Source organism: Astyanax mexicanus, chromosome 8 (genome assembly GCF_023375975.1).
Source record: "Astyanax mexicanus isolate ESR-SI-001 chromosome 8, AstMex3_surface, whole genome shotgun sequence".
Lineage (NCBI taxonomy): Eukaryota > Metazoa > Chordata > Actinopteri > Characiformes > Acestrorhamphidae > Astyanax > Astyanax mexicanus.
Genome location: NC_064415.1, coordinates 42,251,794 through 42,269,534, shown reverse-complemented (window position 1 = coordinate 42,269,534; position 17,741 = coordinate 42,251,794). Strand labels below are relative to the sequence as shown.

The window sequence follows — 17,741 nt, the reverse complement described above, 5'->3', positions numbered from 1 at the left end:
TACATTCCCTATATACAGTTTATAAACCTGGATATATTTAGTGACCTAATTTTGTCTTGTTAGTTTTGCGGGGAAGACCCAACGCCCATTGTACCAAGACTTGAACACATGAACAAATTCTGTTGCTGAAAGGTTTTATACCATGGCGTAAACCATAACTAAATCAATCTCTGTGAGACCCTAAGAAAGACCTGAATGCAGACTAAGCAGGTCCAATAAAGTGTGTTGAAGTTGTGTTCAATTCAATTTGAATTAAATCCTTCCTACAGAATGTTGAACTAAATTCATTATAATCACATATCAGTGAGAATGTAACATTTTTTAACATATGGAAGTAAAAATATTAACATTAAACATACATTCCCTTAATGAATGAACACAGATGTCCTTTTACATGGGTTAACAATTTCAATATTGCTGCCATTACAAAAATCTAAAGTACAAACCAGTTCTGACCCATTTAAATTTGAATTTGCATCTTAATTCAAGTTCAAATTCATATTTAAAAATTAAACTGAAATTTAAGAGTCATTCTCAATTCAGTTCTGAAGGTTGTACAACCCTGGTGTTGATAGTGCTGCTGCTGCTGTATTATTCAGTAGACTGTATTAATATTCAGCAAGTTAAACATACCTGACAGGTAGGCCTGAGAGCCAGTGGGTTTGTGTGTGGGGCTGTTGAAGAGGCGGGGTGAGCCAGGATAGCTGTCCTGGGACTTGGGGCTTCTCCCACCAAGACAGCGCACCTCGCTATCTGTCCCGTTCACCATCTCTATGAACTGTCTAACCCTGTGTGTGGAGATCATGAATAATTGTGAGAACAAAATATATATATATATATAAAAAGATTAACCATTGTAAAACATCTACAGGACTGCGGGTTTGGCACTCACTTTAACATGAATAAAAGGTCAGGGTTTCTTTCCAGCAGACTGGGGTAGAGCTGCTGAGTGGTCTCTATAGCTTCCCCCATTCGTCCAGACAAGACCAACTTCTGGATTTCTGCAAAATCAAAGGAGAGCAATGATCAATGTATAAACCAGGGGCATAATATCTGTCTGTCACCTAATTAAAGGTGAAATACAATAGGTCTCTCTGAGTTGTATATGATGCTGCACATGACATTGTTCTTCAACCCCCTTATTGTCTGCAGTAGCTAAGAAAAGAAAATGTTCAGAAAAACAAATAAATCAGAAAAAAGCAACTGTGTCTACGAAAACCGATGAAATAGTATTCATGGCCTCGCCCACCTTGGCTCGGGAATGCCCACAGACAAAGCTAAAGGCGGGCTGCAGCAGAGCCGACACTGTCTCGTTAGTTAAAGAGCTTACAGCTCTGCTTACAGCAGCTAGTTAGCGTTAGCTAACTTGTGTAAGTAACTATAGGTTTAAATCGGACCTACGGTTGATTCTGCATTTGACCAAGACCTTAAATACACACTAGGGAAGCCTGATTTGACAAGGCAGCACAACTCACCAGAACACCGGTCAAAACGGGCGCCGTTCACGTAGAATTTTATGATACAGAGCGGACTTTGGGGCTTCGACGTGGTGAAACTGCCCAAACACCGAATCACCAAGTCTGAGGTATGTGTTTATTAGCATTGTAAAATTGACTGTGGGGGAAGGCAGGTAGGTGTTTCCTGCTGCAGTGCTGTTAGCCAATCAGAGGCGATATGTTTGCATGTATGAATATTCATGAGCAAGAGCCAAATCCTGTCCTTCTTCAGAGACCACTAATTCAGTGAACCAAAGCAGGGTGATACAGAAACACCAAAGCACTTTTTTTGTTGTTTTTTGTTTTTTAACTACAAAAATCGTCTCACAAGGCATTCATTCATACTAGAGACCACAACTAGACTGTTTAAAATGAATTTAAAACCGATGGAATGAGACCTTTAATGAAAACGAACTGAATGTTCAGCATGAGGGCACTCACTCTGTCTGTTTTTGATTGAGGCGAGTTCCTCGTGTACAGCCTGGTCTGTGGACTTGGCGAAGGCTTCAGCGGTGGCGCAGTAGCTGTGGTGAACCAGGTACGAGGCCACCATTCTGACAAAACAGAGCAGAATACATCAACACATGGCCCATGATTAGAGAGTAACAATGTCCTATAAAGCCTCACTTACGCTCAGCGTTATGTAGGGATGGCCTTCTGTATTACTTATGCTCATAATATATTACAACCAAAATGTTTTAGTGTTGAGACCAGCAAATGGCAGGTTTAAGTTTTTTACACTTTTCTCATTTAAAAAAAACAAATAAAGGATTTAGCATCACTTAATCATGCTTCTTATCATTTTACTTAGTTTACTACATATTTATAAGCTGTGTGTCTTTCAGCTGAAAGGGCTAGCATAGTAACTTTAGCTGAGGTAACTTTAGCCTTAGCATTTCTTTGTTTAATTACAGACAGGCTGCATTCCTCTGTGTAAATGTTAAGTTACATGTGACTTGAATAACACTAATGAGGCACATTTATGATGAAAATGGCAGTGCTGAGGTAGATTTATGACTAAAACTGCACATACAGGTACATACAGGTGCATCTCAAAAAGTTCAAATATCATTGAAAAGTTAAAAGAAAACTTTATTTCAGTAATTCAGTTCAAAATATGAAACTCATATTATATAGGTGTATTACACACATAGTGATTTATTTTAAGTGTTTATTTATTTTATTGTTGTTGGTTATGGCTTACAGAAAATGAAAATCCAAAAGTCTTACAAAAAAAAATATTACAAAAACCGAATATTATATAAGACCAATTAGTGTTTTTAGAAGTGTGGGCAGTGTGCCGAATCCTGCTGGAAAAAGAAATCCGCATCTCCATAAAAGTTGGCAGCAGAGGAAAGCTTAAAACTTTGCGGGAAGATTGTAGGTAAGATTTTCCGTTGAAACACTGCACTGACTTCGGATCAACACCAGCAGATGACATGTCTCTCCAAACCATCACTGCTGGATCTGCTGGTGTTGATCCACTGTGTTCTATCAAGTCTAAAGTCAAAATCTTACAGCACTTCATGCTTCCCTCTGCTCTGTCAAATTTTATGAAGATGCGGACTTAATTTTCCAGCAGGACTTGGCACACTGCCCACACTGCCAAAAGCACCAACTGCTCTTACATAATAAAAAAAAATTCTGAGATACTGATTTTCAGGTTTACATTAAGCTGTAAGCTGTAATCATCAGCAATAAAAGAAATAAAGGCTAAAAATAGATCACTCTGTGTGTAATATATCTATATAATATATGAGTTTCACATTTTAAACTGAATTACTGAAGTACAGTTACTTTTCAATTATATAAATTTTTTTTAGATGCACCTGTATTTAATGCGAATAGCACTGAGGTATGATTATGACTAGAATTGCCTGGCTAAGATAAATGTGTGACTAAAGAAGAAACGCTGAGATAATTTTTTATACTTTGCATGCAGGAAAATGAAATAATGTTAAGTGTTTAATAAATATTTATAAACTGTAGTTTTGTAATAATTGCTTTTCACAAAAAAAGTGTCAAATATCAATATTTTTATTTAAACATAGGCACTCTAGACTTCAACACTATTAAAAATTATTACCGAATTTTTCAGACTATAATGTGCACTGGATTATAAGGTGCTCTATCATTTTCTTTTAAAGTCAAACGAGCCCTGAATTTTAATCTACACAGAGTTCTCTCCTGAAAACTGTTGGGTGAATAAAGCACTTCTGTTTATTTACGGTAAGCTTAGATTCCAGTTTTAGGTGCGCCTTATAAACCAAAAAATACACTAATAATAATAATGATAATAATAATAATAATAACGACATCAACAACCACTTCTACTGCTACCATCTCTCCACCACACTCACTTCTGAATCATGGCCTGCCATTCGCCCTCCCGCTCTCCGATGGGGAAACGCTCGATCTGAGACTGGATCTTGGTTCTCCACTCACGCATGTAGTCCTCTATGTCAAAGACGAATGGATGCTGTCCAAAGTTTGCATCCACCACTTCCCCTGGTGTCTGGAGACCCACTGTAGGGTACAGGTTGGGCTGGGGAGAGAGACAGTGTACATTAATGAATAAAGAGTGGTTCACTTCTAATTTTACTGCTAGTCTTGTCCTCCTCAACAGACTCTTCTATTGCCAAGTAAACACCCATTAAAATGCACTACACTCTGGCTTTGTTCCTAAGCAAATGACAGGTATACAGCCCATATTAGTCTGCTGGCTTGGTTTGTGATATTTTCAGGAGAAATCATTCTAGGAGCACCAAGCAGACGATCCAATAAAAAGAAAGGTCAAAGCTGGGAAACTGCACTTCAGAGAAATACAGAGAAAACATGAATGCTGGAGCCAAGCCAAGTCTGTTTTTCTCCTCAATGGATTATTGTTTCAGGCCCAAACAGACCTCGGTTTTGTTGGCTAGTGAAATACTTAAGGCTCGTCAGTCCACCCACTTTAGTACAGTCTAGGTCTCCCTCCAAACGACTGACATACAGCACACATCCAAATATTTACACAAACTTAAGATCTCCATATGAAGAACAAACAAATATTTTTTTTATACTTTTTAACAGAGAAAAGGTAAGAAAGTAATAAAGAGACACTTACTGGTAAATCTGTGAAAGCAATACCTAAAAAAAAAAAGGAAAGACAAGACAAAACCGTTACTCCCCACATACATCATGACATCGGTCTTATATATGATTATATATATATATATATATGATTATATATATATATATGATTATATATATATATATATGATTATATATATATATATATATATATATATATATATATATATATATATATTGAATGTTTAAATAATTGAGCAAAATATTTTTCCCCTCTGGATTCTTAGTAACATCTTAGTAGGATGTAGTATGATTAATAATACCCTAAATGCTTAATTTGTAAATCAGCTTGCCCAATGGTTAACATAAAAACATTTAAAAAAAAAACAAACGAAAAAAAAAACAATGCTTAACATAATTAGTGCTTGTAATATTTACATGTTTTTCATTGGCTGTAGCCATAATCTACGATAAAATAAATAAAATCATAATATAGATCACTCTGTGTAAACTACAGTAATATAAGTTTCACATTTTGAACTGAATTATTGAAATGAAGTAACTTTTCAAACAATATTCTATTTTTTTTAGATGCACCTGTATTTGATTAGAATAGCACTACTGTAGTGGATTAACCAGAGGATTTCTTCATTGCTTACACACAGACACACACACTACCCCCACTTTACGGCCTATAAGGAAACTTCGAACCCAGAACACTCTAAAAAAACCTTGGAGTAATCTTTTTTTCAAACAACCTTAAATTTCAAAATGACATTTACTAACTATTTCTTCACTCAGCCTCGCTCAAGAGCCCTAAATGCGAGTTTAGGGTAAAATTCTGTTTACATTCCTCCAAGTCATAAACCTCGGAGTTAATGTAAACATTTGGAACATTTGCAACACATTTGCAACACCATCACTAGGACGGGACTGCGGATTTAAGAGAGTGTCAAAACTTAATTAATGCCTTGGAAATTGTTAATTCACCAAATATTATACCAATTTAGGGGTTTGTGCCTAGTTATTTCTGCAATCACTTAGAAATAAGATTAATGAAATTAAGAGAAATGTTCTAAGCTTGGAAATTCCATTGACCGTTTGTAAGTGAGACTCTCTGCTCTCTGTTCACCAACCTCCCCCACCGTCGTAAATTCCGATGCCAGCCGCTTATCTACACTCAGCAGAGAAGAGGAATTTCTCACTGAGAAGATTTTGCTTAAAATACATATATATTGACTATATAAAAAAGGTGTTTTATAGAATGTTTACTAGATAATGGTATATGTGTCTGGTATATGGTATATGTGTTTGGATGTGTCCTGATTAAATTCTCCTACACATTCAAGTCTGAATCAACAAGGTTTAACTAGCATTTGATAATTTAGCTTTATTTGGTTATCAGTGGTTTAACCATGTATTATCTTTTAAGTGATTTAATTGGGTTTAAATAATAACATGACTCTTGATCTCTTTCTGACAGAGTACCATCCATCATTGTATTCCTAAGATTATCTTGAGTATTACAAAACTGTTTGTGGGCAAAATATATATATATTACATTTATTGTGATTCAATTGTAAGATTGTTTGTTTCCTGAATTTATCCTCACAAACTGATATGCTGAAAAATGTATTTTGATCCACTGTTTAATTGAGTTTTCTTTTGGTTTGATCTATTAGAAAAATGCTGAAGCATGCTGACCATGTGAGCGAGGGGGGGTTTATGGCCCTTTGTGAATCCCCACCAAAGTTTGAAATTGCTCCTAGACCAATCAAAACACAGACATTTGGGCCACAGGGCCAATCATAGCTCGAAGGCCAAACAGGCCACAGAGTCTAATAGACACAGTTCAGTTGCGAGTGTAGAGTTGCCAGTTTAGAGTTTCCAGTTCAGTTCGGAGGAGTTGGAGGAGAAGCAGTTGGAGTTAGAGAAGGAGTGGAAGAAGATGAGTTGAGGAAAACAGTTAGAGGAGAGAGGTTAGGGAGCCCAGAGATGGAGGAAGGATAGACTGTTAGTTTAGTCATCTTAAGTTAGTTTTCTTAGACTAGTGCATTTAATCTTCAAGTATATTAATATTAGCTATCCTAGTTAAAATATCTAAGGTTATTTTACAATCTACGAAGCCAAGCATTATTCCATCTAAGTTTAGCTAAAGTACAGCTGAAAAAGAGATCCGCCAGATCCAACCCAGCAATCTGCGGTCCGGAGGCCACCAGCAAGCCACCTGAGAGCGAAGGGATTTCCCTGTGGGTTCTAATGGGGCTCCGTGCTGACACAGGAAGTCAACCCACCCTGCAGACTGGCTCACGTGATCCTTTTTCGGGGTGAAGCATCAGACGACCAACCCAGGCGGACTCACCAAGGCCCACTTCAACAACTCAGAGTAAGGCAGAGCTGGGTTTAATCTTTCGGCAGATGGTGTCTGTTGGTCATGGTTTGGTCGGGTCTTTAATAGAGCGTCTTTAGTATAGATGACTCATTTTGAGTTGCTTGGTTGGAAATAAGAACTGGTTTCGTAGACTTAAAATGCCTTAGACCCTTATTTAGAAATACTCACTTAATAGTTCTATTAATCTTTATTCCTTTCATATCAGCATTATAACGTGTTTGTTGTTTATTTCTCATTTATCATTCTACACTATGATTTGATATCTAATGGCTACATTTATGACTTTTTAATGAATTATTTACTCATATCTGTGTGATTTAATAAATACTTTTATTTTACAAAACCTGTCATTTCAGTGTGTTTTTCTGGATAACTTGGTTATGAAAATTTCTGTCACCTGTAGAAACCACACCCTGAGATGTCTTGTGTTATTAATTAATTTGATTAATTAATTAATTAATTAATTAATCTAATTAAATTAATTTAATAACTGGCGCCCAATTAAAAAATATTTCAACATCTCAATTAGCACCAGGTATTAAACCACTGAGCCCGCTACATAATTTGGCGCGCCAACGTGGGGCAGGATTATAATTTGGCGCGCCAACGTGGGGCAGGATTATTATTGGCTCTCCGCCGCGAGACCAGAATATACACATTTCATAACCAGTTCCAGAAAATAGCGCTGTAAGTTGCAGAATAATGTGTATTTTTGTTTTTATTGCTAAATGCGTTAGCTGCTGGCTAGCTGGCCTAGCTGGAGTTAACTGCATAAACCCAGCGTGTTAGAAACACACGCACAGGTTCTACACGTGCTTTTGTTTACAATTCAGGACTGGCCAGTCCCCCGCTGTGTGTGCGCGTCGCGCGCACGGTCCCCTGTGTGTCTGTATAACGTGTACAGTTGTGTGTGTGGTACGTGAGCGCTCTTGAAAACATTACTCTTATTTGTAAAATAAGCTTGGTTGACACACCGCCGTGTGTGGGTAACCTTAAACCCGGGTGTATATACGTGTATATACGTGTGTACTTACATAAAGTTCGAACTGTTTCCGGTAAAATAGACATATTTTGCCAGTGTTGATCTGATAAGGCCTTCGCGCAGCTATGAGTCGCGGATCCCCGGCTCATTGACTCCGCGCTCCAGTTAAAACTGCCGGTTTTTGCGCGAAATCCGTAAAATCCTGCAGTACTGGACACTTCCACGTGCGTAAAAGAGTAGCTAACTTTTACGTAACACCACCCTGAGTGGCAGGAAGTTTATTGTGTGCGTGATTAAACTAACCACGCCAGGATGTAAATCCTCTTTGCTCATCTTGTGAAGTGTGTTGCTGCTGTGTTAAACTTTCGGACAGCCGAGTCCTTCTCCTCTGCTATTCACAGTCGACTGAGTCAGTCAAATCTGCTGACCAGGTCCCAGACCCAAGGGGCGGTCCTTAACGTGGCATCATCAGTGGGCGTGACCACGCCCACCAGTCGGCCTCTGCCACCATCTGGTGGACAGCCTGACTATTTACACTCAAACTCAAAGGGTGTTTTACTACCCCTCACCACTAGGGGGGGGTACACTGCCACATCGTCATCTGGTGTTTGATTTGGGTAACTGCATACAGTGCAGAAAGGTGCATCTCATTTGTTTGACCACCAGAGGGAGCCACTTAGCCACATAGCTGTGTCGCCACCTGGTGTTGTACTTGTGTAATTGCCATCATCCTGTAGAGTGCATTTAGAGTTTCTGTCGCCAGAGGGTGCCAATTTCAAACAAACTTTTCGTTAAGTTAATAAAGGGAATTTGCATTGTGGTTTGGTTAAATGGTTTCTAAATAAGTAAACAAATAACTGCATTCATTTAATCGGTTTATATTAAATAGTTAAATTTAAGTTTCAGGTCTGCTCTCTCAAACATCACTCTTTATGTTACATTGAACCAAGCTAAATAGCTATCTCCATTGAGTAACTAATCACAACATAAAATAATTAACTGGTCATTTTAATCAATTTGATTAAGTAAAGTTAATTAAATTTTTGTTAATTAATTATTTTCAATTTAATTCAACCATCTTCAAATAAATTAAGCTTAATTATTGATCGATTAAGATCAATTATTAATAACTGATTGAAATTAATTAATTAATTAACCATTAAAAAAAAAAAAAAAAAAAAAAACCTATCCAGTTATCAGTTACTCAACCATATACCCAGCATACCTGTGCTTAATACATAGTTAAATTTCTCCCATCCTGTACATAGTTAATACCTATACCCATATTTAGACATACTGCGTATAGTGGCCTACAGTTATTAAACTGTTCACTAGCACCACTGACAACAAATCTAACTATCCTTTTAAAATTAATCTGCTAATTGTAACCTTAGGTCACTCCCTTTTAACAGATTTTCTTCTTAGAAAGGCACAATGCTAATTGACTCGAACATAAAGTAAACTTGTTTGTCATCAAAATTGTTTGATTCCACGTGCTTTACGTAAATCAAAATGTGTGTCACTGAAAAAGCTCTTTTAGAGCTTACAGCTGGTTTACCCGCAGGACTTACCGTCCCAGTCCAACAAACGGACAGTGGGGGTCTCCATGCACTAATTGCCAAAAGCCTCAATGAGTGTGTATCTAAAATCCTTGAGGGCAAGCAACAAGTGGATCCGATTTCCCTAATACTGTGGAAACAACTGCTGTTGTCACAGGATCAACTTGCTGCTTCCTCCAAAACCATTCAAAATCTCCAAGCAGAGATTGTGACTTTAAATGATAGAGTTGCAGACCTAGAGAACAAAACTGTACAGTCTGAAATGAACCAAAGAGACCTCAAAACCGAAGTGCAGCTGCTTCAAAAGGAAGCCAACATAGCTACCCAACTTGCAGCTCAGTCACAGGAAAAACTAAAACATGCTATTGCAAGACAGGTTGAGCTACAAACTGAATTAGCACATGCTAACAATGCAGTCAAATTAACTCGAGACCAAACAGAGTTAACATTTGAGCTGATGATGGAGGGAGACTCCCCCATCAATCCAGCTGGTAAATCAGGAACCCCTGGGGTTCCGGATCCTAAGCAACAACCATCCACAAATACAATCCCTCTAGTCTCCCTTAAAGGTGCTGAAGCGCCAGTAGAACCAAGGTTCACTCAGCGTTCCCAGCCACATGGGACCTCTGTGCAACCTCAAGCACCCTCTGATAGAGATTTGGACAAAATTGCGCGTAACATCCCACGCTTTGAACCAGAACCGGACGGTTCTAATGATGTCCACCAGTATCTTCGCGACATTGACTTCTTCTTACGCCGTTTCCCCAAGGCCACGGTAGATGATAAAATCTACCTCATTAAGGTGTCCTCTAGTCGGGAAGTTGGACGTTTCATTGAGCGCCAACCACCCCAGGTTAAGAGAGATTATCCTGCTCTTTGCAAGGCTTTGGAGAATGAGTTCTCCAACCACCTTGTTCAAACCGGCCTTGCTGCAGCTCTTGCAATTAAGCAGAGCCGCCAGGAAACACCCCTACAGTACTATCACCGCCTCAGGCTAGCTTATTTCGGCTATAGAAATGAGCCTGGAATGGAGGAAGAGGAAGTTTTCAAAACATTGTTCGTGAGAAACCTCCATCCCTCCACCAGTCACTCTTTTGGAGTCGCAGCCTGCCCTCGTACGCTAACAAGCCGGCAGCTGCGTGATTTGGCTCTCAGAGGATTTGCTAAGTTCCAACAAAACATTAATAAAAAATCAGAGTCAAATGACGTCCTGATAATTAATGAGCAGTCCTCCGGCGTCAAGCAAAAAGGGGCACACAAGGCTCCAATGCCACCTAAGACCCAGTTAAACCACAAAAACCAGAGAGTGTTCCACTCTTGGCGTCGCTCGTCCCTACATTGGGCCGAGCAAAGTGACCAAAGGCCCTCCTATCGAAGGAAAGGTAGGATAAAACGCAGTTGGAATGGCAAACACTCACAGCACCATGCTCGAGCACAGAGCTCCAGCAAACTTCAATCTCCGCTTAGGTGGTGTCCACCTAAAGGGCACAAGCATGAGAGATATCCAACTAACCTGAGTACTAAAGACGGCAGTCTGCTCAGACAATTTCGTGACGAAATACGCAAGCAGGACAATGCTGAATCTGAATTCTTGCCAATTGTCCAAGCTCCTGATCAACCTGCTTGGGGGGGTGCGAAATCCATCCACCCCAATGCAGCCTGGGTTGTACAGCCAGACACTGAAAACAACCACACTGAGGAAGCTCCTTCCCTCAGCCTGGAGGACCCACCACCTAAACAATTCTTGGGTTTCTTAACCGAGAAAGGTTCAACACCAAAATTCTATCTAGCCACCAGGCTGGAAGATGTGTTCGGGTATGAAGCTCTTTTGGACACAGGGTCAGACATTTCTTTGATGTCAAATTCACTTTTTGACCAGGTGAGGGCGACAGCCCGCCGAAACAACAAAGAGATACCTCTGAAAAAGTGTGCTCTTCACCTTCAACCATATTCGCACACTGGTATCACTCTGCATTCTGCAGCCCTGGTGCACGTTGCCATCGGTCCAATGAGCCTCACCCATCCAATTCACATTTCTCCATTGGAGAACGTCCCATTGCTCTTTGGCAAAGACCTCCTTGACCGGTTCAAACCATTGATTGACTTTCAGCATCATAGAATCTGGACACAGGTTTGCGAACCCCTGCCCTGTCCTAAGGCACAGGATAGAGTTCAATGCTATCATGTTGCTAGCAACATTGAGCCACACAAGCTCATTGAACCTTCAAATTCCACGGGAATCAATGAGAAGCTCACTGTCAGGGTTCTGAAACCACCATCCTCAGAATCCCCTACCATGATTCTAAAACAAAACACCTGTTCATGGGCATTGACTCCCTCTACGGCTGTAGATGAGTACAACCCAAAAGCTGGAAAGTCATTCACTCTTAACACAACGGTCAACGGTGAAATCTTTGTTCCATGGGCTGACAAGTCAGCTGTTCACAGAACACCTGCAGGTTCCTTGCCACGGACTAACTGTGATCCTCTGTTCGTGCACCAAAAGGATTGTTCTCTTCTTGTTCCTGCACCAGTGGTTCCAGACAAACACAGTCCCTTGGATTCTTATGAATGTAAAAACATTCCCACCATCTACACAGATGGATGTGCTTTTCGGAATGCTCAAATCAAATGGAAAGTTAACATGACAATTGGTGCATGTGGCAACACTTCTTTCAGAACACTGGCATTTCAACTTGATCCACTTGCCACTTACTGTGCGTCTTTCAGGATGCTCAAGGGCCTGTTTGTTTATGCCCCAGATACACACGCTTCATCTTCATTCGTGGTGCCTCAGCGCCATGGGGGGGAGAGCCTAGCCCAGGCCCTCGATCACCCATGGGTGGACCACAAAATGATGGGGGAAACACACCGAGCATTCCCACAATTGACATATCTGCCACTTGTTGGAAAAAGGCTAGTGTGTTTTCAGCCCCAATCTTCAGAAGATCTGTGTGGTGTATGGCCAATTCCACAAATGGATTGGGTCGAAAGACTCATGAAATTTGTTCGAAGGAACAAACATCTCATCACTGTGGCAGGTGCATTTGCCAGATGGGGGGGACGTCCCCCAGACCCTATTGAAATGGCTCAGGCCACAACTTTTTCGCTGAACCACACTTTCTCAGGTGTTGGTATATCTCACCGTTCTAGCGGTGAACTGCGGAAACACCCAAAACTGGGAAAAAGCACGCTTGGATACCAACCATTGTGCTACACTGCTGACAAGCTACTGGTGAGGTCCCAGCACAGCACTGGCAAAACAATTCGCGAGCTCAGGTCTCATTGGTTTGGTCCTCAGGCAAAGGCAGACAAACTGCCTCGCATCTGGAACCAAATCCCGCATCGTCAGTGTTTTATTAAACTGATTCTCAAACAAGTTCACTGTAACCCAATTAAACTATGCAAAAGCCTCATGGGACAAGTCGGGACCAATAATGCCCTAGGTTAAATCATAATACTGGGCCAAATACTTAGACACACTGAGTGTTCATTGTCCACCATTTTCTGGCCTGACGCAATTGTTAAATTGAGAACGTACCACACATTCACTGTCTGGAACTCACCTATCCAAGTAGCATAACTCACAACAAATTGGATATTTTGTTAAACCTAGTGTTTGAATCACCATTTCAAACCATTAGCATAGCAGTATAATAAATACGTGGAGAGGGGGGTGCCAATTTTTTTTTTTTCTTTCTCCTCTCTTCAGGTGCCCAAAACATATTTTGTTTCCCTTCTGACTACGTTTGCTCTGCTATATTGTTCTCAATTGTTGACTAAGTAGTGGCTAATTATTGAAGCATACCTTATGGGTAGGTTGTCTTGATAAAGTTATGAAGGAACAAATAGCTAGCAAACTATTTGTGACCCTTTCCTATGCTTGTTGCCACACTATCACATTAAATTAACTATTTTATTCAGAACCAAAAGCCAATAGCTACAACAAAAAAAAAAAAAAACTGATCATCAGAGAAATTGTATATCCATTAGACCAAAAACTCTGTCAGCGACCTTGTAGTAGATTGTCTTAAGAAAGCATGACCAACAAGACACCAATTGCATGAAAGATGTACCCTAACATGCTCTGTCTACAGAAATCCACGTTGACATCGACCGATGACCCAACGTCCAGTGGCCCATCGATCGATGGGGGGGGAATGTAGTGGATTAACCAGAGGATTTCTTCATTGCTTACACACAGACACACACACTACCCCCACTTTACGGCCTATAAGGAAACTTCGAACCCAGAACACTCTAAAAAAACCTTGGAGTAATCTTTTTTTCAAACAACCTTAAATTTCAAAATGACATTTACTAACTATTTCTTCACTCAGCCTCGCTCAAGAGCCCTAAATGCGAGTTTAGGGTAAAATTCTGTTTACATTCCTCCAAGTCATAAACCTCGGAGTTAATGTAAACATTTGGAACATTTGCAACACATTTGCAACACCATCACTAGGACGGGACTGCGGATTTAAGAGAGTGTCAAAACTTAATTAATGCCTTGGAAATTGTTAATTCACCAAATATTATACTAATTTAGGGGTTTGTGCCTAGTTATTTCTGCAATCACTTAGAAATAAGATTAATGAAATTAAGAGAAATGTTCTAAGCTTGGAAATTCCATTGACCGTTTGTAAGTGAGACTCTCTGCTCTCTGTTCACCAACCTCCCCCACCGTCGTAAATTCCGATGCCAGCCGCTTATCTACACTCAGCAGAGAAGAGGAATTTCTCACTGAGAAGATTTTGCTTAAAATACATATATATTGACTATATAAAAAAGGTGTTTTATGGAATGTTTACTAGATAATGGTATATGTGTCTGGTATATGGTATATGTGTTTGGATGTGTCCTGATTAAATTCTCCTACACATTCAAGTCTGAATCAACAAGGTTTAACTAGCATTTGATAATTTAGCTTTATTTGGTTATCAGTGGTTTAACCATGTATTATCTTTTAAGTGATTTAATTGGGTTTAAATAATAACATGACTCTTGATCTCTTTCTGACAGAGTACCATCCATCATTGTATTCCTAAGATTATCTTGAGTATTACAAAACTGTTTGTGGGCAAAATATATATATATTACATTTATTGTGATTCAATTGTAAGATTGTTTGTTTCCTGAATTTATCCTCACAAACTGATATGCTGAAAAATGTATTTTGATCCACTGTTTAATTGAGTTTTCTTTTGGTTTGATCTATTAGAAAAATGCTGAAGCATGCTGACCATGTGAGCGAGGGGGGGTTTATGGCCCTTTGTGAATCCCCACCAAAGTTTGAAATTGCTCCTAGACCAATCAAAACACAGACATTTGGGCCACAGGGCCAATCATAGCTCGAAGGCCAAACAGGCCACAGAGTCTAATAGACACAGTTCAGTTGCGAGTGTAGAGTTGCCAGTTTAGAGTTTCCAGTTCAGTTCGGAGGAGTTGGAGGAGAAGCAGTTGGAGTTAGAGAAGGAGTGGAAGAAGATGAGTTGAGGAAAACAGTTAGAGGAGAGAGGTTAGGGAGCCCAGAGATGGAGGAAGGATAGACTGTTAGTTTAGTCATCTTAAGTTAGTTTTCTTAGACTAGTGCATTTAATCTTCAAGTATATTAATATTAGCTATCCTAGTTAAAATATCTAAGGTTATTTTACAATCTACGAAGCCAAGCATTATTCCATCTAAGTTTAGCTAAAGTACAGCTGAAAAAGAGATCCGCCAGATCCAACCCAGCAATCTGCGGTCCGGAGGCCACCAGCAAGCCACCTGAGAGCGAAGGGATTTCCCTGTGGGTTCTAATGGGGCTCCGTGCTGACACAGGAAGTCAACCCACCCTGCAGACTGGCTCACGTGATCCTTTTTCGGGGTGAAGCATCAGACGACCAACCCAGGCGGACTCACCAAGGCCCACTTCAACAACTCAGAGTAAGGCAGAGCTGGGTTTAATCTTTCGGCAGATGGTGTCTGTTGGTCATGGTTTGGTCGGGTCTTTAATAGAGCGTCTTTAGTATAGATGACTCATTTTGAGTTGCTTGGTTGGAAATAAGAACTGGTTTCGTAGACTTAAAATGCCTTAGACCCTTATTTAGAAATACTCACTTAATAGTTCTATTAATCTTTATTCCTTTCATATCAGCATTATAACGTGTTTGTTGTTTATTTCTCATTTATCATTCTACACTATGATTTGATATCTAATGGCTACATTTATGACTTTTTAATGAATTATTTACTCATATCTGTGTGATTTAATAAATACTTTTATTTTACAAAACCTGTCATTTCAGTGTGTTTTTCTGGATAACTTGGTTATGAAAATTTCTGTCACCTGTAGAAACCACACCCTGAGATGTCTTGTGTTATTAATTAATTTGATTAATTAATTAATTAATTAATCTAATTAAATTAATTTAATAACTGGCGCCCAATTAAAAAATATTTCAACATCTCAATTAGCACCAGGTATTAAACCACTGAGCCCGCTACACTACTGAGGTACAATTATGACTAGAATTGCCTGGCTAAGATAAATGTGTGACTAGATTAGAATTGCTGAGGTACATTTTTGTACTTTGTTGGTATGTAGGGGAATAAAAATGTTAAATAAATTTAATAAAAGTTTAATAAAAGTGTTTAAAATATTTCTAAACTGAAGTTTTGTAATAATTGCTTTTTATTTTTAAAAAGTGTCGAATATCCATATTTTTTATTGCTCATCATTTACTCCTTATTACAGAGTTAGGTTAAACCTAACTTTGATTTCAAAACAAAACATAATTAGGTCAAGGATGTCATATAGAGTACAGTCTTGTGTAAACAATAGGTATGCACTGGATATTTGGCAACCCAAAATATGTAAGGAAAAAATTATAATTTACATTGTACAAAGACTTGCTTATCTGAAGTAATGTATCAGCGATTCCTAACATGTTTTGCATATTGGCATTTTCAGCAGAGGCAGGAAACGATCACTTCTTAAATTAGAATAGAAATGCTGAGGTAAATTCATAACCAAAATTGCACTACTGAGGTAACTAAACGTGCAACTAGAACAGCACTGCTGAAGTACATTTGTGATTAGAAAAGCAGTACTGAGGTGAATATGTAAAGGTAAATGTATTGTGCTTTGTTGGTTTGCCTGCTGGGATATTACAAATATTTTTAATACATATTTTTATTTGTGTTTTTTAAAATGGTCCTTTTTGGCAAATTTAATAAAACCTGCAAAAAAGGACCAAATGTTTTATTTTGCTCAATTTTGTAAAAAAAAAAAAAAATGGTTCATCTTAAGTAAATAGTGGCAAGGAGCAGCATAAAAAACTATATTATACTCATCTCAAATACCATAATCCAGTGCAGTTTGGAAAAAAAAAAAAAAAAAAAAAACAATATATAGATGCTCCAGTGTTTAATAGAAGACAAGCGGACCAGTTGTGTGTTGGTCAGTGCTGGTTTGGGACCAGTGTGAAAAGTTTTACAGTACAGTTAATAAAGGGTTGTACCTAGACTGTGGCCGTTCTTTGTGTAGAAGCAGGTGTTGTTAATGAGGTTGACACAGCAGCCAATCACGTCGCCTGTCGTAAATGTGGGTCCGTACGGCTGTCCCGTCCCCGAAGAGCAGAAAGAGTGTCCATCGTCTCCGTGGTAACCATATGAGTGTTTGTCCCATCCTGAAAGACACAGTGAGAGATACTTTAGCATACCGTGAACTGCAGCAAGTGCAGTACAACAGCTTGTATATACAGTAAAAAAAAAGTATTTGCTTTGTTTTTGCTTTTTTAACGTGTATTTAACGTGTATTTTTCGCACTATAAGGCGCACCAGATTAAAAGGCGCATTTTAAGAGATATTATAAGGACCTTCTAATTCAGCAGGTCTCACCGCTGGGTGTTAATGAGGTATACAGGTGCTGGTCAACGAATTAGAATAATTTGAAATAGTGCAATCATGAAATTCTTTGAATGCATTTTTTGTGCAGAAAGCAAATCAGGTGTTCACCGCACCTGTCCTACTCGTTAGACTAATCACAGAACTCGTTACCTGGAAAAAAATTTGCTCAGCTGAGCTTTCCAAAAGGCCCATTTAGGCCATTTAACTGTGACACTGTTGTTTTATTGAATTAGAATAATGGAGAAACCGTTTCATTGAATTAGAATAAATGCTCGAATTTTTGTTTTCTGTGAAGAGTGTTCACTGTGCAGTATAAAGTCAGGGTTGAGTAGAATTTCTAAGTTGTAAAA

General features: G+C 39.0%; 1 protein-coding gene across 3 annotated transcripts in view; it reads right to left on the bottom strand.

Annotated features, from left to right (window-relative positions):
- ranbp9 (RAN binding protein 9) overlaps positions 1-17,741 on the bottom strand; it is a 44,297-nt gene that overhangs the window by 10,944 nt on the left and 15,612 nt on the right. For all 3 annotated transcript variants that reach the window (XR_007440534.1, XM_007232506.4, XM_007232505.4), the window contains exons 4-9: positions 17,004-17,171; positions 4,603-4,625; positions 3,857-4,041; positions 1,938-2,050; positions 893-1,001; positions 634-788 (exon numbers count right to left, since the gene is read on the bottom strand). Coding sequence is in view for 2 of the 3 variants with exons in the window: in XM_007232506.4 (XP_007232568.3) it covers positions 634-788; positions 893-1,001; positions 1,938-2,050; positions 3,857-4,041; positions 4,603-4,625; positions 17,004-17,171 (753 nt within the window). In the remaining variant the exon portion in view is untranslated. The remainder of the gene's footprint in view (positions 1-633; positions 789-892; positions 1,002-1,937; positions 2,051-3,856; positions 4,042-4,602; positions 4,626-17,003; positions 17,172-17,741) is intronic.